Below are 14,234 nucleotides of genomic sequence, written 5' to 3'. Positions count from 1 at the left end.
CTACTCAGAAATGATATACCATTGCTGGTATGTCATAAGTACTGCATACCAGATCCTTCTCTGTCATACATTTGGTAAAGCTGGACTCCTGACAGAAGATTTTATAGAGCACCACACTTAGTTGTTAATAAGGCTTCAATTTACTCTTACAAGCCTGATGTTTTCAAGCTGCTCAGGGTTTTCCCTCATCATTTTAGTATCAGTGTATAGAACACTGCAAACGTGAAAGTCATGGTTGGACTATATATACTACAAAAATGGGATGGTTCATCTGCTGGTTGCCCAAGTCTACTGCCTATCATGCTAACCTATATTGTCTCATTTCTTTATACTCCCCCATCTGCCTGTCTATAGCTATCCATTGTCTCATACTTAAATTGTAATCTATTTGGGACAGAGACTGGCTTGTTCTGTGTTTGTACAGCACCTAGCACAATGGGGCTCTGATCCAAGACTATGTGTTCTATGCTGTACAGTGGTGGTGGTGGTGGTGATGGTGATGGTGATGGTGATGATGATATTGGATTGATAGTGGATTGATATTCCCCAAGTGTGGCAGAACACACACAAGCCTGCCACTGCAGCTAAAAGCCAAGATTAGATGACCAGAGGAGCTTCCATGTACTTTGTGGGTCTTTGTGGTGGCTTTACATTAACTGGCGATGGGGTAAGCTGGAAGGGAAAGAGGGTTGCTATTATTTAGTACCCAAGTAATTTCACAAGAGGAATTGGGCAAAATTTCTTATGTACAATTTTTTTTCTGAAAAATTGCAGATTTGAGTCAAATTTTGGGAAATAGTTTCAGCTGGGTTAAAAAAAAAATCAGAAATGTTGAAAAGGTTTGTTTGCTCTGAAATGAAACCTTTTGACTTTTCCTTCCAGAAAAATGTTTTGCTTTGGAATTTCCCACAGTTAATTTTTTGAATGAAAAAGCATTTTTAAAACCTCAGAATCAAAATAATAGATTTCGGTTAGATTTCAGTTTCTTGACATTTTATTTCACCAAAAATATTTCACTCTGGTACAACTGATGGCCTGTTACAGATGGACTTTGTGCTCTTGATTTGTTTGGAATAATCAGCATTTCATGCAGGAGTTTTGCACCAATGGAAAAAGATGAGTGCAAAGTAATATGAAAAGAAACACATGCAGGCCATAGTGTTTGAGTTTTGTCATTTGTCGTGTATGTTTTTCAGTGGGTGAACATTGCAAAACTTGTCAGATTTGCCGAGAAACAGCTTGGCTATGTCTGCACAACAGTCTAAACTCGAAATAAGCGCTGCAATTTGTGCTATGCAAATCGTGTGACTTATTTTGAGTGCAACAAAGAGGAAGCCGTGCTAGTCTATACACTATCAAAACAAAAAGCAGTCAAGTAGCACTTTAAAGACTAGCAAAATGGTTTATTAGGTGATAAACCATTTTGCTAGTCTTTAAAGTACTACTTGACTGCTTTTTGTTTTGATTTTGAGTGCAGTTTACAATAAGTTATTTCAGGATTTGGTGCTGTCTAAAAGGTGCCAAATCTCAAACTAAAGTGCTATTTAAAGGCATCCCTTACTCCACCCGCAAGGAGGACTATGGGGATGCAAAAATAGCACACCCGTTATTTCAGAAAAATATTTTGAAGTAACAGGCGCATTTCAAAGACACGGAGTAGCTAGTCTGGGATACTGAGGTATCCCAAAATAGCTCTGCCATGTAGGCATAGCCCTTGAAATTTGATTTTGTTCACTGTGAAGTTATGAGTATGAGTCTTTCATTATCAGTTTCCAACAGGGCCAACAGCCATAGCAGGCCCTGGGGCAGGGTGGAAGGGGGCTGCCAACAGCAGAAGGAGTGGCCAAGGGCAGTCAGCTCTGAGTGCTGCCTCCACTGAGGCACTGCCTCCCCCACCCCCACTGTGCAGAGTGGTGGAACAGTGCTACCATAGTACTTCAAAGGGGCATGCAGCTCTGGGCCTCTCTCAAAGGCTGAGCCCCAGGGCCACTGTCCCCTTTCCCCACCCCCACTGTTGGCATGCCTGCTAGTTTCTCCCCGGTCCCACTGACAGGAGAAGGAGGTGGGTGAAGGCAGTGGTTGCCCTGTGCCCCTTTAAAATGCCATGGCAGTGCTCTGCAGCCACTCCATGTGCAGCTCTGAGGGGTGCCTTCAGAATGGAGAGGGGCAACTAGCGGCGTTCCCCAAGTGTCACTCCTAGGACCAATCTTATTCAACTTATTCATAAATGACCTGGAGAAAGGGGTAAACCGTGAGATGGCAAAGTTTGCAGATGCTACTAAACTGCTCAAAGACAGTCAAGAGCAAAGCAGACTGTGAAGAACTTCAAAAAGATCTCACAAAACTGAGTGATTGGGTAAGAAAATGGCAAATGAAATTTAATGTGCACAAATGTAGAGTAATGAACATGGGAAGAAATAACCCCAGCTATACATAAAACATGATGGGGGCTAATATGGCTACAACTAATTAAGAAGGAGATCTTGGAGTTACCATGGATAGTTCTCTGCAAACATCCACACAGTGGGCAGCTGCAGTCAAAAAAACAGGATGTTAGGAATCATTAAAAAAGGGATAGAGAATGAGATGGAGAATATCTTATTGACTTTATATAAAGCCATGGTACACCCACCTCTTGAATACTGCGTACAGATGTGGTCACCTCATCTCAAAAAAAGATATATTGGCATTAGAAAAGGTTCAGAAAAGGGCAACTAAAATGATTAGGGGTTTAAAATGTGTCTCCTGTGAAGAGAGAGAAAAAAGACTAGGACTTTTCATCTTAGAAAAGAGGAGACTAAGGGGAGATAATATAGAGGTAAATAAAATGGAGTGGTTTGGAGAAAGTGAACGAGGAAAAATTATTTGCTTGTTGCTATAATATAAGAACTAGGGGACACCAAATGAAATTAATGGGCAGTATATTTAAAATAAATAAAAGTAAGTTTTTCTTCACACAGCACACAATCAACCTGTGGAGCTCCTTGGTAGAGGAGGCTGTGAAGTCTAGGACTATAACAGGGTTTTAAAAAGTGCTAGAGAAAGTCATGGAGGTTAGGTTCATTAATGGCTATTAGCCAGGATGGGTAAGGAATGGTGCCCTTAGCCTCTGTTTGTCAGAAGCTGGAGATGGAAGGCAGAAGAGAGATTGTTACCTCTTTGATTCACTTCCTCTGGGGCACCTCGTATTGGCTACTGTCAGCTCTATGGACCTTTGGTTTGACCTAGTCTGGCTGTTCTTATGAGGGAGTGTGGGGGAAAGGCTGACTGGTCTAAGTCCCACCCTTTCCATTCCTGGCCCTGCCCCTTTGAAAGGTAGAGAGCCAGGCCCATTCCCACCATGGTGGCTGTTGGCTCCCTGTTCACCCCAAATCACTACAGATGGCAAGCTTTTTGAGGCACAGATAGGGTTTTAATTAACTGTGTGTACAGTCCCTAGCACAGTGGGACCCCAGTCAATGAGTAGATACTTTCACAATACAAATAATAACCATGGAAATGACAGATATTTTCACACCTCCTGGGCTCAGCTCAAGCAAAGGAGAAGGCAGTGAGTGAGAGACCCCTCAGAACCAAAATCATCCAGCCTGACCAAACTACCTGAGCCTGACCACAGTTGGGTCCAATTAGACCCCCACCAGACTTATTTCTGAAGGCAGAGCCTTGGCAGAAGGAGTGTCTGACACAGAGCTAGAAAGCACAGTGAGGATCAGAGAAGTGTGATATGGAAGCTTTCCCTCCTGCCCCCTGCCTTTGGCTGTGTAATGAGCATTTCAAATGCCTTTTAACCACTGCCCCCAAAGGGAGGCTGTGGTGCAGGGAAGAGAAGACATTTGAAAAGCAAGTAGGAGGTAGGCAAGGGAAATGCTATAGCACCCATCATCTGGGCAGCCTTGCTGTGATTTGTCATGTCTGAAAATGGCGCAGCTGCCCTGTTTCAAGATAAGGCCTTCTGGCCTCTATGGCTACGTCTACACGTGAAGCCTACATCGAAATAGCTTATTTCGATGTAGCAACATCGAAATAGGCTATTTCGATGAATAACGTCTACACGTCCTCCAGGGCTGGCAATGTCGATGTTCAACTTCGACGTTGCGCGGCACCACATCGAAATAGGCGCTGCGAGGGAACATCTACACGCCAGAGTAGCACACATCGAAATAAGGGTGCCAGGCACAGCTGCAGACAGGGTCACAGGGCGGACCCAACAGCAAGCCGCTCCCTTAAAGGGCCCCTCCCAGACACAGTTGCACTATACAACACAAGATACACAGAGCCGACAACTGGTTGCAGACCCTGTGCCTGCAGCATGGATCCCCAGCTGCCGCAGCAGCAGCCAGAAGCCCTGGGGTAAGGGCTGCTGCCCACGGTGACCATAGAGCCCCGCAGGGGCTGGAGAGAGAGCATCTCTCAACCCCCCAGCTGATGGCCGCCATGGAGGACCCGGCAATTTCGATGTTGCGGGACGCGGATCGTCTACACGGTCCCTACTTCGACGTTGAACGTCGAAGTAGGGCACTATTCCGATCCCCTCATGAGGTTAGCGACTTCGACGTCTCACCGCCTAACGTTGAAGTTAACTTCGAAATAGCGCCTGACGCGTGTAGCCGCGACGGGTGCTATTTCGAAGTTAGTGCCGCTACTTCGAAGTAGCGTGCACGTGTAGACACAGCTTATGTGTGTGTTTAATATGTGTTGTCTGTTGTAGATTTGTAGCAGTAAGTAGGTAGGATCATGTTCTCTTCTGCATGTTTTACAACACCAGGCAACCATTTGGCACTTAACAAAGATTATTATGTGAAAGTATTAGAGTTTTCTCATTTTTAGAACAATTTGTTTGACTAGATGTGTATATTCTTGAATTATTTTACTATCAAGTAATATCCATGGGACGTCCAGGATTTCCAGGTTTGTGGCCCCATCATCTCAGGCATTGGCACTCTCACTGAAGGACTGTCTGGTTATGTGGGCTCTGTCCTCAGACCCTATGCCACCAGCACTCACAGCTATCTCTGAGACACCACTGACTTCCTGAGAAAACTGCAAGACATTGATGACCTACCAGAAAACACTATCCTAGCCACCATGGATGCAGAGGCTCTCTATACCAACATCCCACACAAAGATGGAATAAATGCTGTCCGGAACAGTATCCCTGATGATGTTACAGCACATCTGATGGCTGAGCTCGGTAACTTTACCCTCACACACAACTATTTCAGATTTGGCAACGACATATACCTTCAAATCAGCGGCACATCTATGGGTAACCGCATGGCCCCTCAATATGCCAATATTTTCATGGCTGACCTGGAACAGCGCTTCCTTAGCTCTCGTCCACTAACACCCCATCTCTACTTATGCTACATTGATGATATCTTCATCATTTGGACCCAGGGGAAGGAGACTCTGGAGGAATTCCACCGGGACTTCAACAACTTTCACCCCAACATCTACCTCAGCCTGGAACAGTCCACACAGGAGATCCACTTCCTGGACACCACGGTGCTAATACACTATGGCCACATCAATACCACCCTGTACCGTAAACCTACTGACCGCTACACCTACCTTCATGCCTCCAGCTTCCATCCCAGACACACCACACGATCCATTGTCTACAGCCAAGCACTAAGATATAACCGCATTTGCTCCAACCCCTCTGACAGAGACAAACACCTACAGGATCTCTACCAAGCATTCTTGAAACTGCAATACCCACCTGAGGAAGTGAAAAAACAGATCAACAGAGCCAGACGTGTGCCACGAAGCCTCTTACTACAGGACAAGCCCAAGACAGAAACCAACAGAACACCACTAGCCATCACCTACAGTCCTCAGCTAAAACCTCTACAGCGCATCATCAGGGATTTACAACCCATCCTGGACAATGATCCCCCACCTTCACAGGCCTTGGGAGGCAGACCAGTCCTTGCCCACAGACAACCTGCCAACCTGAAGCAAATCCTAACCAGCAACTATACACCGCACCACAGTCACTCTAATTCAAGGACCCATCCATGCAACAAACCTCGTTGCCAGCTCTGCCCACATATCTACACCAGCAACACCATTACAGGACCTAACCAGATCAGGCACACCATCGTGGGTTCATTCAGCTGCACATCTACCAATATAATTTATGCCATCATGTGCCAGCAATGCCCCTCTGCTATATACATCGGACAAACTGGACAGTCTCTACGTAAAAGAATAAACGCACACAAATCAGACATCAGAAATGGCAATATACAAAAACCCGTAGGAGAGCACTTCAATCTCCCAGGCCACACAGTAGCAGACTTAAAAGTAGCTACCCTACAGCAAAGAAAGTGGATGAAAGGCCTGATAATTGAGGGTGGAGGGCTTCAGGACCAGACTCCAAAGAGAAATTTCTGAGCTACAATTCATCTGCAAATTCGATGCCCTCACCTCTGGCTTAAACAAAGACTGTGAATGGCTGGCTAAACACAGAAGCAGCTTCCCCTCTCTTGGTGTTCACACCTCCAGATCAACTGCTGGTAGTAAGTGTCACCCTTGCTGACTGAGCTAACCTTGTTATCTCCACCCTTGCTCTGGCTTATTTATACCTGGCCCTGCAGATTTCCAAGACCAGCATCTGATGAAGAGAGTCTGTGCTCACGAAAGCGCATGCTCAAAACTTTTCTGTTAGTCTATAAGGTGCCACAGGACCCTTCGTTGCTGTCTCAGAGTGGGGGACCCAAGTCAGAAAACCTGCTCAAACACCAAAGAATCTAGGCTGCTGAGTGTTGGTTGGGAGTATGATAAGGCCAGTTAAAAAAATGCCTGTAGTCATCTTGCTCTCAATGCCACACAGCCTTATCCCTTCTTGTGACATCCTTAGGAAGGCTAGTTCAATTTACCCTATAGTTTAAGGAATGATGGTCTCCAAGGTCCTGAACACTGTGTCTGAGATCTGGGAAAGTACATAAGCACCAGCTTAAGGAAGTCCTAATGAAGTCAAAATATGTCTTTATCTCCCTTAACGTTAAACATATGCTTAAGTGTTTTTGATTTTTTTTTGTTTTGGTTTTGGTTGTTTTTTTTTTTTTGAATGGGGTAGACTTAAGCATGTGCTGAAAGATACACACATGCTTAAGTGCTTTCCAGAATTGGTTCCCTAGTCTGGAGGAAACCTTTTCAACTGGAAGGACAATTGTGCTTGTTACGGTGCTACTGAGGATGAAGGGTGATGTCTCTCAATAAGGGAAGTGGAAATGGTTGTGTAAAACAAGATGCTAGAAGGCAAAAGTTTCCTAGGGTTATGATATTTGAGCTTTCAAAAGGAGGGAGGGAGTGTATCTGTATCAATATGTACCAACTCATGTTGTATTATATATACTATAACACATTAGTATAATGTGTGTTGGTAGATTCTCATACGGATACACACCTCACGGATGTCATCTTTTTTATATGGTAACCCTAATAACCCCCACCTCCGTCCCCTCATCGTTCCCTCTCCGTATCATTATCAGGTACAGAACTTGAGCAGGCTATGCAATGCTCAGAAGGGAGCAATGGCTTATCTCTCCAGCTGTTGTCTTAGTAGTAAAGTGCTTCAGGAGGACCGAGATTAGGATGGAGGTTACTGGGCAGAAGCAAATGGATATAAAACCATGTCCCCCCAAAAAAAATTCTAATAAGTGAAAAGATCTGAAACTATTCCATGTGTAGGTACACAACTTCACCATCACAGTGAAGGGCTTGGAAGAGGGAGTGAAGGTGGATATACAGGTTGTGACAAGGTCAGACCAGAGCGATGCTACAGAGTAGAGAAAAGGCAGCCCCAGGTGGATGAAAGGCCTGATAATTGAGGGTGGAGGGCTGCAGGACAATAAGGAGTAGGTGGTAGGGAGCTAGCCCAGCCAGACTGGGGCCAGCTGACTCCACTTCAGGCCTGCTGGCAGCCTTTAAAAGCCTCCCTGGTGAGAAGGAGTGAGAGGAGAGAGAAGGACAGAGGGAGAGACCACATGCCAGTGACTCACAAGACACAAATAGTTGTTGAGACAGCAGAGGAGAGAGTCCCAGAGAGAGTGGGTGGGCTCCCAACCCCAGAAACTAACTGCCAGCCCGAACATTGGCCAGGGAGAGAGGGGCCATTGCCACAAGTTATAACCAAAGTGGTATGACCTTCTGGAGTAGGTAAGGACATAGTCACACTGATCACGTAGACGTGTTCATACCTTTCTCTTTAGTGTGTTTGTACCTCAGTTTTTAAGCTTTTTTTTGTCCACAGAGACAATTTTAGGAAATCTTTTAGTAAACACTTTAAGCCCTTCCCACAAAGAACAAGCAAAACATTCCTCCGAAACCGCTGGCCTCCGTGCAAAGCGCAGAACTACAGGACAACCTCGATTATCTGACTTGCAGTTATCCAGTATATCTGATGTGCTCCATCAGCGTTGCTCCACCAGTCCTGTGACAGCTGGCAGTTGGCCCAGTTGCAGCCGGCATCATATTATCTGACCTTTCCATTATCCGACCATCCTTGGGTCTCATTTAGGTCAGATAATCAGGGGTCCTCTGTATCTCCAATTAGATAACATCATAGGCTCAATTTTACAAGTTCTCTTTCATTTAAGTCTGATTCTAAGACCCTGTTGATTGGGTTGGAATGACTTATTGCAATAACAAACGATACGTTGGTGTTTGCCATGCTACTTGGTTCCTGTACGTGACCTACTTATGTGTTAACTGCTTCATCATTGGTTCTAGACTCTTGGCATCTGTGGGATCCAGCAGGCAATTTCCAAATGGAAAAAAATAGGCAAAATGATTAGAATTAATTATTTGTCACAAATTATTTTCTCACTTTTCTTTCAGCCTTCCTAGCTCAGCAGAACTAGAACAGCACTGCAGTTCAGTATGCATGTATGTTACATGTATGTTACAGTAAACCCTCAGAGTGTACAGTTTTGAGTTGTGCTTAACTTGCATTAATGCGAGTTGAGCACAACTCAAAATCCTCCTCCCCGCAGCCCTAGAGCAATCCCCTATTCCCTGCACAGCCCTGGTTCAAACCCACCCCTGCAGCCCAGCTCACCACCTGCATGCAGCTCCTGCCCCAGCTCACCTCCCCTGCCCCAGCTCTACCCTCTCCACCCCAATTCAAAGCCCCTGAAGCCCAGTTCACCATCCCCACACGTGGCTCTGACTCAACCACTCGTGGCCCTGCTTCAAACCCCTGTGTATGGCTCCGGCTCAACCCCTGCCTTCCCCAGTTCAACGTCCTGCAGCCTGGATCACCACCCCTACCCTGGTTCAATCCCCCATGTGAGGCTCCAGCTCAAACTCCCACAGGGTCACACAGCCCTGCTCAGCTCCACCCCGTCTGCCCTCCCTGCCGCTGTAACCCGCTGCCAGGCTTAACCCTCCTCCCCCAGTGCCAACCCACCACCAGGCTTAATCCTCCCCAACTGCCCCACCCCCAACCCCAGGACTTACCATTCAAAAGGAGCTCCAGGAGCTCCTGCTGCTTCCCCGGCTGCAGAACGTGCGTTCTGCCAGGAGAAAAATGCTGCCCCCCGACTTAATGCAGAATTCAAGTTATGTGAAGGTGCATGGGAATGCAGCCCTCGCAAATCTCAAGGGATGACTGTGCACTTTGGGGCTAGCTTTCCAGAGGGAGCCAAAAGCACTTTTCAGGCTTCACACCTACGGCAGAAATTGCTTTACTCACCAGTGAAACAGCAGCCTGTGAGATGAATCATGACCACTGGCCAAAGTAATGCTGCATATAGGCTTACATAGCAGTGAATAATTTATTTCAAGTGAAACAAGCAGGGATTTTTAGGTAGGTGGGAAATGATTACCCAAAAACATAGTTGGCCAGAACAGCCGAGCTAACATCTGTAATCTTGAAAATAAATAAATAAAATGAAAATACTGCAGATGTTTTGAGAATTAACACCATATGTCGCCAGTCTTTTGGTTTTACATCTTGTCCAGAAGCCTGCTCCTCCTACAGCATGCTGTGCCCTTGACTGTGTATGGAGCACTGTCTGAGTGCTAGTACAGACCCGGGGATTTCTCTAATGTTCTTTTACTTAAAAGGATGGAAGTTTTACTTATGATAATTGATGATAAGGTCCCAGGAAGGGCAGCACTTCCTCATGTATCAAAACAAATATATACATTACCACAAACCCCATCACAGTACCATACATGTAAACACACTCAGAGAAATACTGTATGCAACCAGTAAGGAACACCCATGCTTAACATACTAAAGCTATAGTTGAAAATTCACTTGTGAACAATACTCTCTGTGACTACAATAGCTTTGGTGGAGTAAGGGCTGCAGGATTTGGCTAATAATTAATACAGTAAACTCTTCCATATTCGTCAGCCCCAGAACCAGGAGTTTGCCAGATATTCAAATATTGTGGATAATAGGTATACCAAGCAGTGCATAACACTAAAGGGAAAAAAAAAAAGATTAGAGATTAAGAAACAAACAAAACTGTATGCAGCGTACTTTATTTACCAACAACAGCAGTATTGTACACTGTAAACTTACACTGTATTTGCTGTATTTATTTGTATTTACTTTCACTGTACTGTATTTATGGGAGGGAGGGATAGCTCAGTGGCTTGAGCATTGGCCTGCTAAACCCAGAGTTGTGAGCTCAGCCGTTGAGGCCTAAACTGCAGCAAGGGAGGTTTAGGTTGGACATTAGGAAAAAGTTCCTGACTGTCAGGGTGGTCAAACAGTGGAATAAATTGCCTAGGGAGGTTGTGGAATCTCCATCCCTGGCGATATTTAAGAGCAGGTTAGATAAATGCCTATCAGGGATGGTCTAGACAGTACTTGGTCCTGCCATGAGGGCAGGGGGCTGGACTCAATGACCTCTCGAGGTCCATTCCAGTCCTAGCATTCTATGATTCTATAATGACTGTGTCTACACTAGCCCCCTTCTTTGAAAAGGGCATGGCACTCAACCTGAGCGAAGATACTAATGAAGACGAATATGCAGCACTTCATTAGACTAATGCTCGCTGCAGCAACTTCAAAGTTGCAAACTTCAAAGTCCTTGCATGCTGTGTAGCCCCAGGCACTTCGAAGTACTTGTGCAACTTCGAAGTGCCCTTACTCCTCATAGCTATAAAGCATGCTGGCACTTTGAAGTTTGACACTCCGAAGCTGTCATGGGGAGAATTAGCCTAATGAAGTGCTGCATGTCATTAGTATTCTCCGATCAGGCTCATTACCATGCCTGCTTCAAAGAAGGGGTCAAGTGTAGACATACACAATTAGAATTTACCAATTTCGGTTATTTGAGTGTTCCAGATACTACAATGCCAGTTGTGAAAGAGTTAACTGTCCTGGAAAAACAGGTAAGGGTTGTTGTGAACTGACAAACTCTCCACGTGGCTCTCAACTATGTGCGTGCTGTGGGATAGCTCAGTTGATGGAGCATGGGCCTTATAAACCCAGGGTTTTGAGTTCAATCTTCAAAGGAATCTTTCAAAGTTTTGGGGCAGATTAGTTGCTTAAAAAAATCTGTCAGAGATGGTGATAGGTCCTGCTTTTAGTGCAGGGGACTGAACTTGATCATCTCTTGAGGTTCCTTCCAGCTCTACGAGTTAATTGTATTTACGGTTTATTGTCCAAAACTCATCCTTCTGATGGTTAGGTTTTAACAACCCATGAGACACAATTGAAGCTTTCTCTTGGATTTGGCTTGTTCCTAGGGTGTCTTCCTGTGGAGCCTCCCTGCCTATGGAGTTCCCCCTAGCTTTCCAGCTCTTGAAAGATCTGTGAATCCTTTACTTTCATGCTGGTTAGAGCAGGGGTTCTCAAACTTCATTGCACCACGATCCCCTTCTTACAACAGAAATGACTGCACCACTCAAAGAGAGGACACTGAAGCCTGAGCCTGCCCAAGCCCTAACACCCCAGTGCAGGGGCAAGGGGGCAAAGCCAAAGCTCTAGGCTTCAGCCTTAGGCAAGTGTCCAGTAATCTGAGTTGTGCTGCTCAGGGATGAAGCCCTCAGGCTTCGGCACAGGGCCACAGCAAAGCAAAGCAAATCTAAGACAGCCTTGGTGACCCCGTAAAATGGAATCACAACTGACTTTGGGATTCAGATCCACAGTTTGAGCACCCCTGGTGTTAGAGCTACTCAGCATCATTTGCTCTGCTGAGCCAACAGAACTAACTCTCTGTTAGCAGGGCACTAATCTTCACATCAGGCTGAGTCTGCAGAAAACCCCTGCACTTCTAGGTACAGTCATAGAAGAGGAACCCCTCTGACAAATGGGGGTATTCTATTAAAACAAACTTCAGGCAACAAGCTGAATTGGGTCTCATAGGTATTGTTCTGCCTTGGGGGTAGTAGAAAGTTACATCACTCCAGCAGGCTTTGTGACTCAGGCAAGCGCTCAGGTAGGTCTCCCAGAGCTGCCTCACCAGAAGTAAAATCCTGTTTGTTTTTACAAAGTGTTGTTTTTAAATACTGCACTCTGTGCCTATGGTGAGTGTCCTGCCCTTCTGATGTTCCACTTTTGTCATAGAGGGCATCCCTGTCTGCACTGGAACGGTCAGAACAGCTGATAAGGAAGGCAGCCAGTCTGGAAGAGCTGCTTCGAATCACTCACTCTGAGGACTGGAAGCTGTGGAAATGCAGATTAAAACTCAAAAGCCTCTCCCCTTTAGATTCCCGATCCACGTCTCATCGCTCCACTCGATTTGCTGCTGCGTTCTATGACATTGAGACACTGAGAGGTAGGTGTGCGGTTGCGCATGAGTCATTCACTTCATCTTCAGAATCACCAAGCACACGCATAAGTAGCAGTTAAAGCAACAGGCATTTTTAGACTGGATCAGCAGGGAATTGGTGAACAAGAAAAGCAACATGTGAAGGCACATTGTTAGGCAACAGCTCGCATACGTCTCCCTGGTTTATGGTCAGAGCTGGTTTAGTGCTCTCTGCACACAAGCCAAAGCAAAAAATATATGAAATATGGGTTTGCCAGTCAACAAAACAAAGGAGAAGTAAACATGCAGAAATGGCTTGGAAAGGCTGACCCAGGAGAGTGCCAACAGCAAAATGCAAAATCCTGGAATTTGCCTGCAGGGAAAGACAAAAGAACTTGACAGAAAGCACTGTAATTCCTACTTTTATGAGCTGTGTTCTGATACAAAACACCTCCTCAGCAGAGAGGTTGCCACCACTATATGTGAGCTGGCACTACCTACCAAGGAGACTGCCTTGATCTTTAACAGTTTGAGAAAAATCTCTGTGGGGAGAGGAAGTAAGTGCTGAAACAACAGATTTATGAGATGTGGGGAGTCACACCCTATACCCCCAATTTAGAATGAATTAAAATACAATTCCCTTGACATCAGAGACTCAAGATCTAATCTAAGCCTAAATCTACTTTACCACGGAAGACCAATTGCTCAGGATCGATCTTCTGTTGTGCCGTTTCACGCATGTACAAAACAGTGCTTTCTGGGGTCAACTTCTACCCTGTAACTCCTCGCGAGCCACAAAGTTTAAGGGAGATTGATGGGAGGACAGCTCCCATCGATCTTCTTCGTGAAGACAGCCACGGAAGTCAACAGCTGAAAAGTCGATTTTAGCTATGCAATTGGTGTAGCTAACATCACATATGAGCCATTGACTGCTATGTCTAGTGTAGACACAGCCTAAGTCCACAGAATTAAAACAAAGATAGAGTGATTGTTCCTTGATGAAATGAATAGTAGGGGTGTCAGGTTTGCAGGAAATTTTGGTGATGCCCTGAATGCCCACGGCCTGCACCACTCAAACTCCATTCTCCCTCACCCCCACCAAAGGCTCTGGGATGGAGGTTGGGTGGTGGGTGCAGGCTCTTGGCTGGGGCAGGGCATTGGGTGCAAAGGGCTCTGGCTCTGGGAGGGAGTTTGGATGCAAATCAGATGGGGGTCAGGCTTGGGAATTTGTGCAGAGGAAAGGGCGTGGGGTGCAGGCTCTGGGAAGGTGTCTGGGTGTTGCATGCTGATCTTGGCTGGGGCAGGAGTGCAGGAGGGGTGCAGGCTCTGGAAGGTAGTTTGGGGGCTGCAAAGGAAATTCAGAGGAAATTCAGGGAGGGGGTGCAGGCTCTAGGGGGACTGGAGTGAGCAAGGGGAGAGTTGTGGGGGTGGTGTTTACTTGGGACACTCAGGAGAGGGGATCTGGTGGCTTACACGAGCTGCTGCCTGCAGGCACCTCCCCTTCAGCTTCCC

At 45.9% G+C, this 14,234-nt stretch overlaps 1 protein-coding gene across 2 annotated transcripts in view; it reads left to right on the top strand.

Annotated features, from left to right (window-relative positions):
• Positions 1–14,234, top strand: part of VEGFD (vascular endothelial growth factor D) — a 43,293-nt gene that overhangs the window by 16,065 nt on the left and 12,994 nt on the right. For both annotated transcript variants that reach the window (XM_074993389.1, XM_074993380.1), the window contains exon 2: positions 12,539–12,749. In XM_074993389.1, coding sequence (XP_074849490.1) covers positions 12,539–12,749 — 211 coding nt within the window. The remainder of the gene's footprint in view (positions 1–12,538; positions 12,750–14,234) is intronic.

Source organism: Carettochelys insculpta, chromosome 1, assembly GCF_033958435.1.
Source record: "Carettochelys insculpta isolate YL-2023 chromosome 1, ASM3395843v1, whole genome shotgun sequence".
Lineage (NCBI taxonomy): Eukaryota > Metazoa > Chordata > Testudines > Carettochelyidae > Carettochelys > Carettochelys insculpta.
This window is presented reverse-complemented; position numbering and strand designations above follow the sequence as displayed.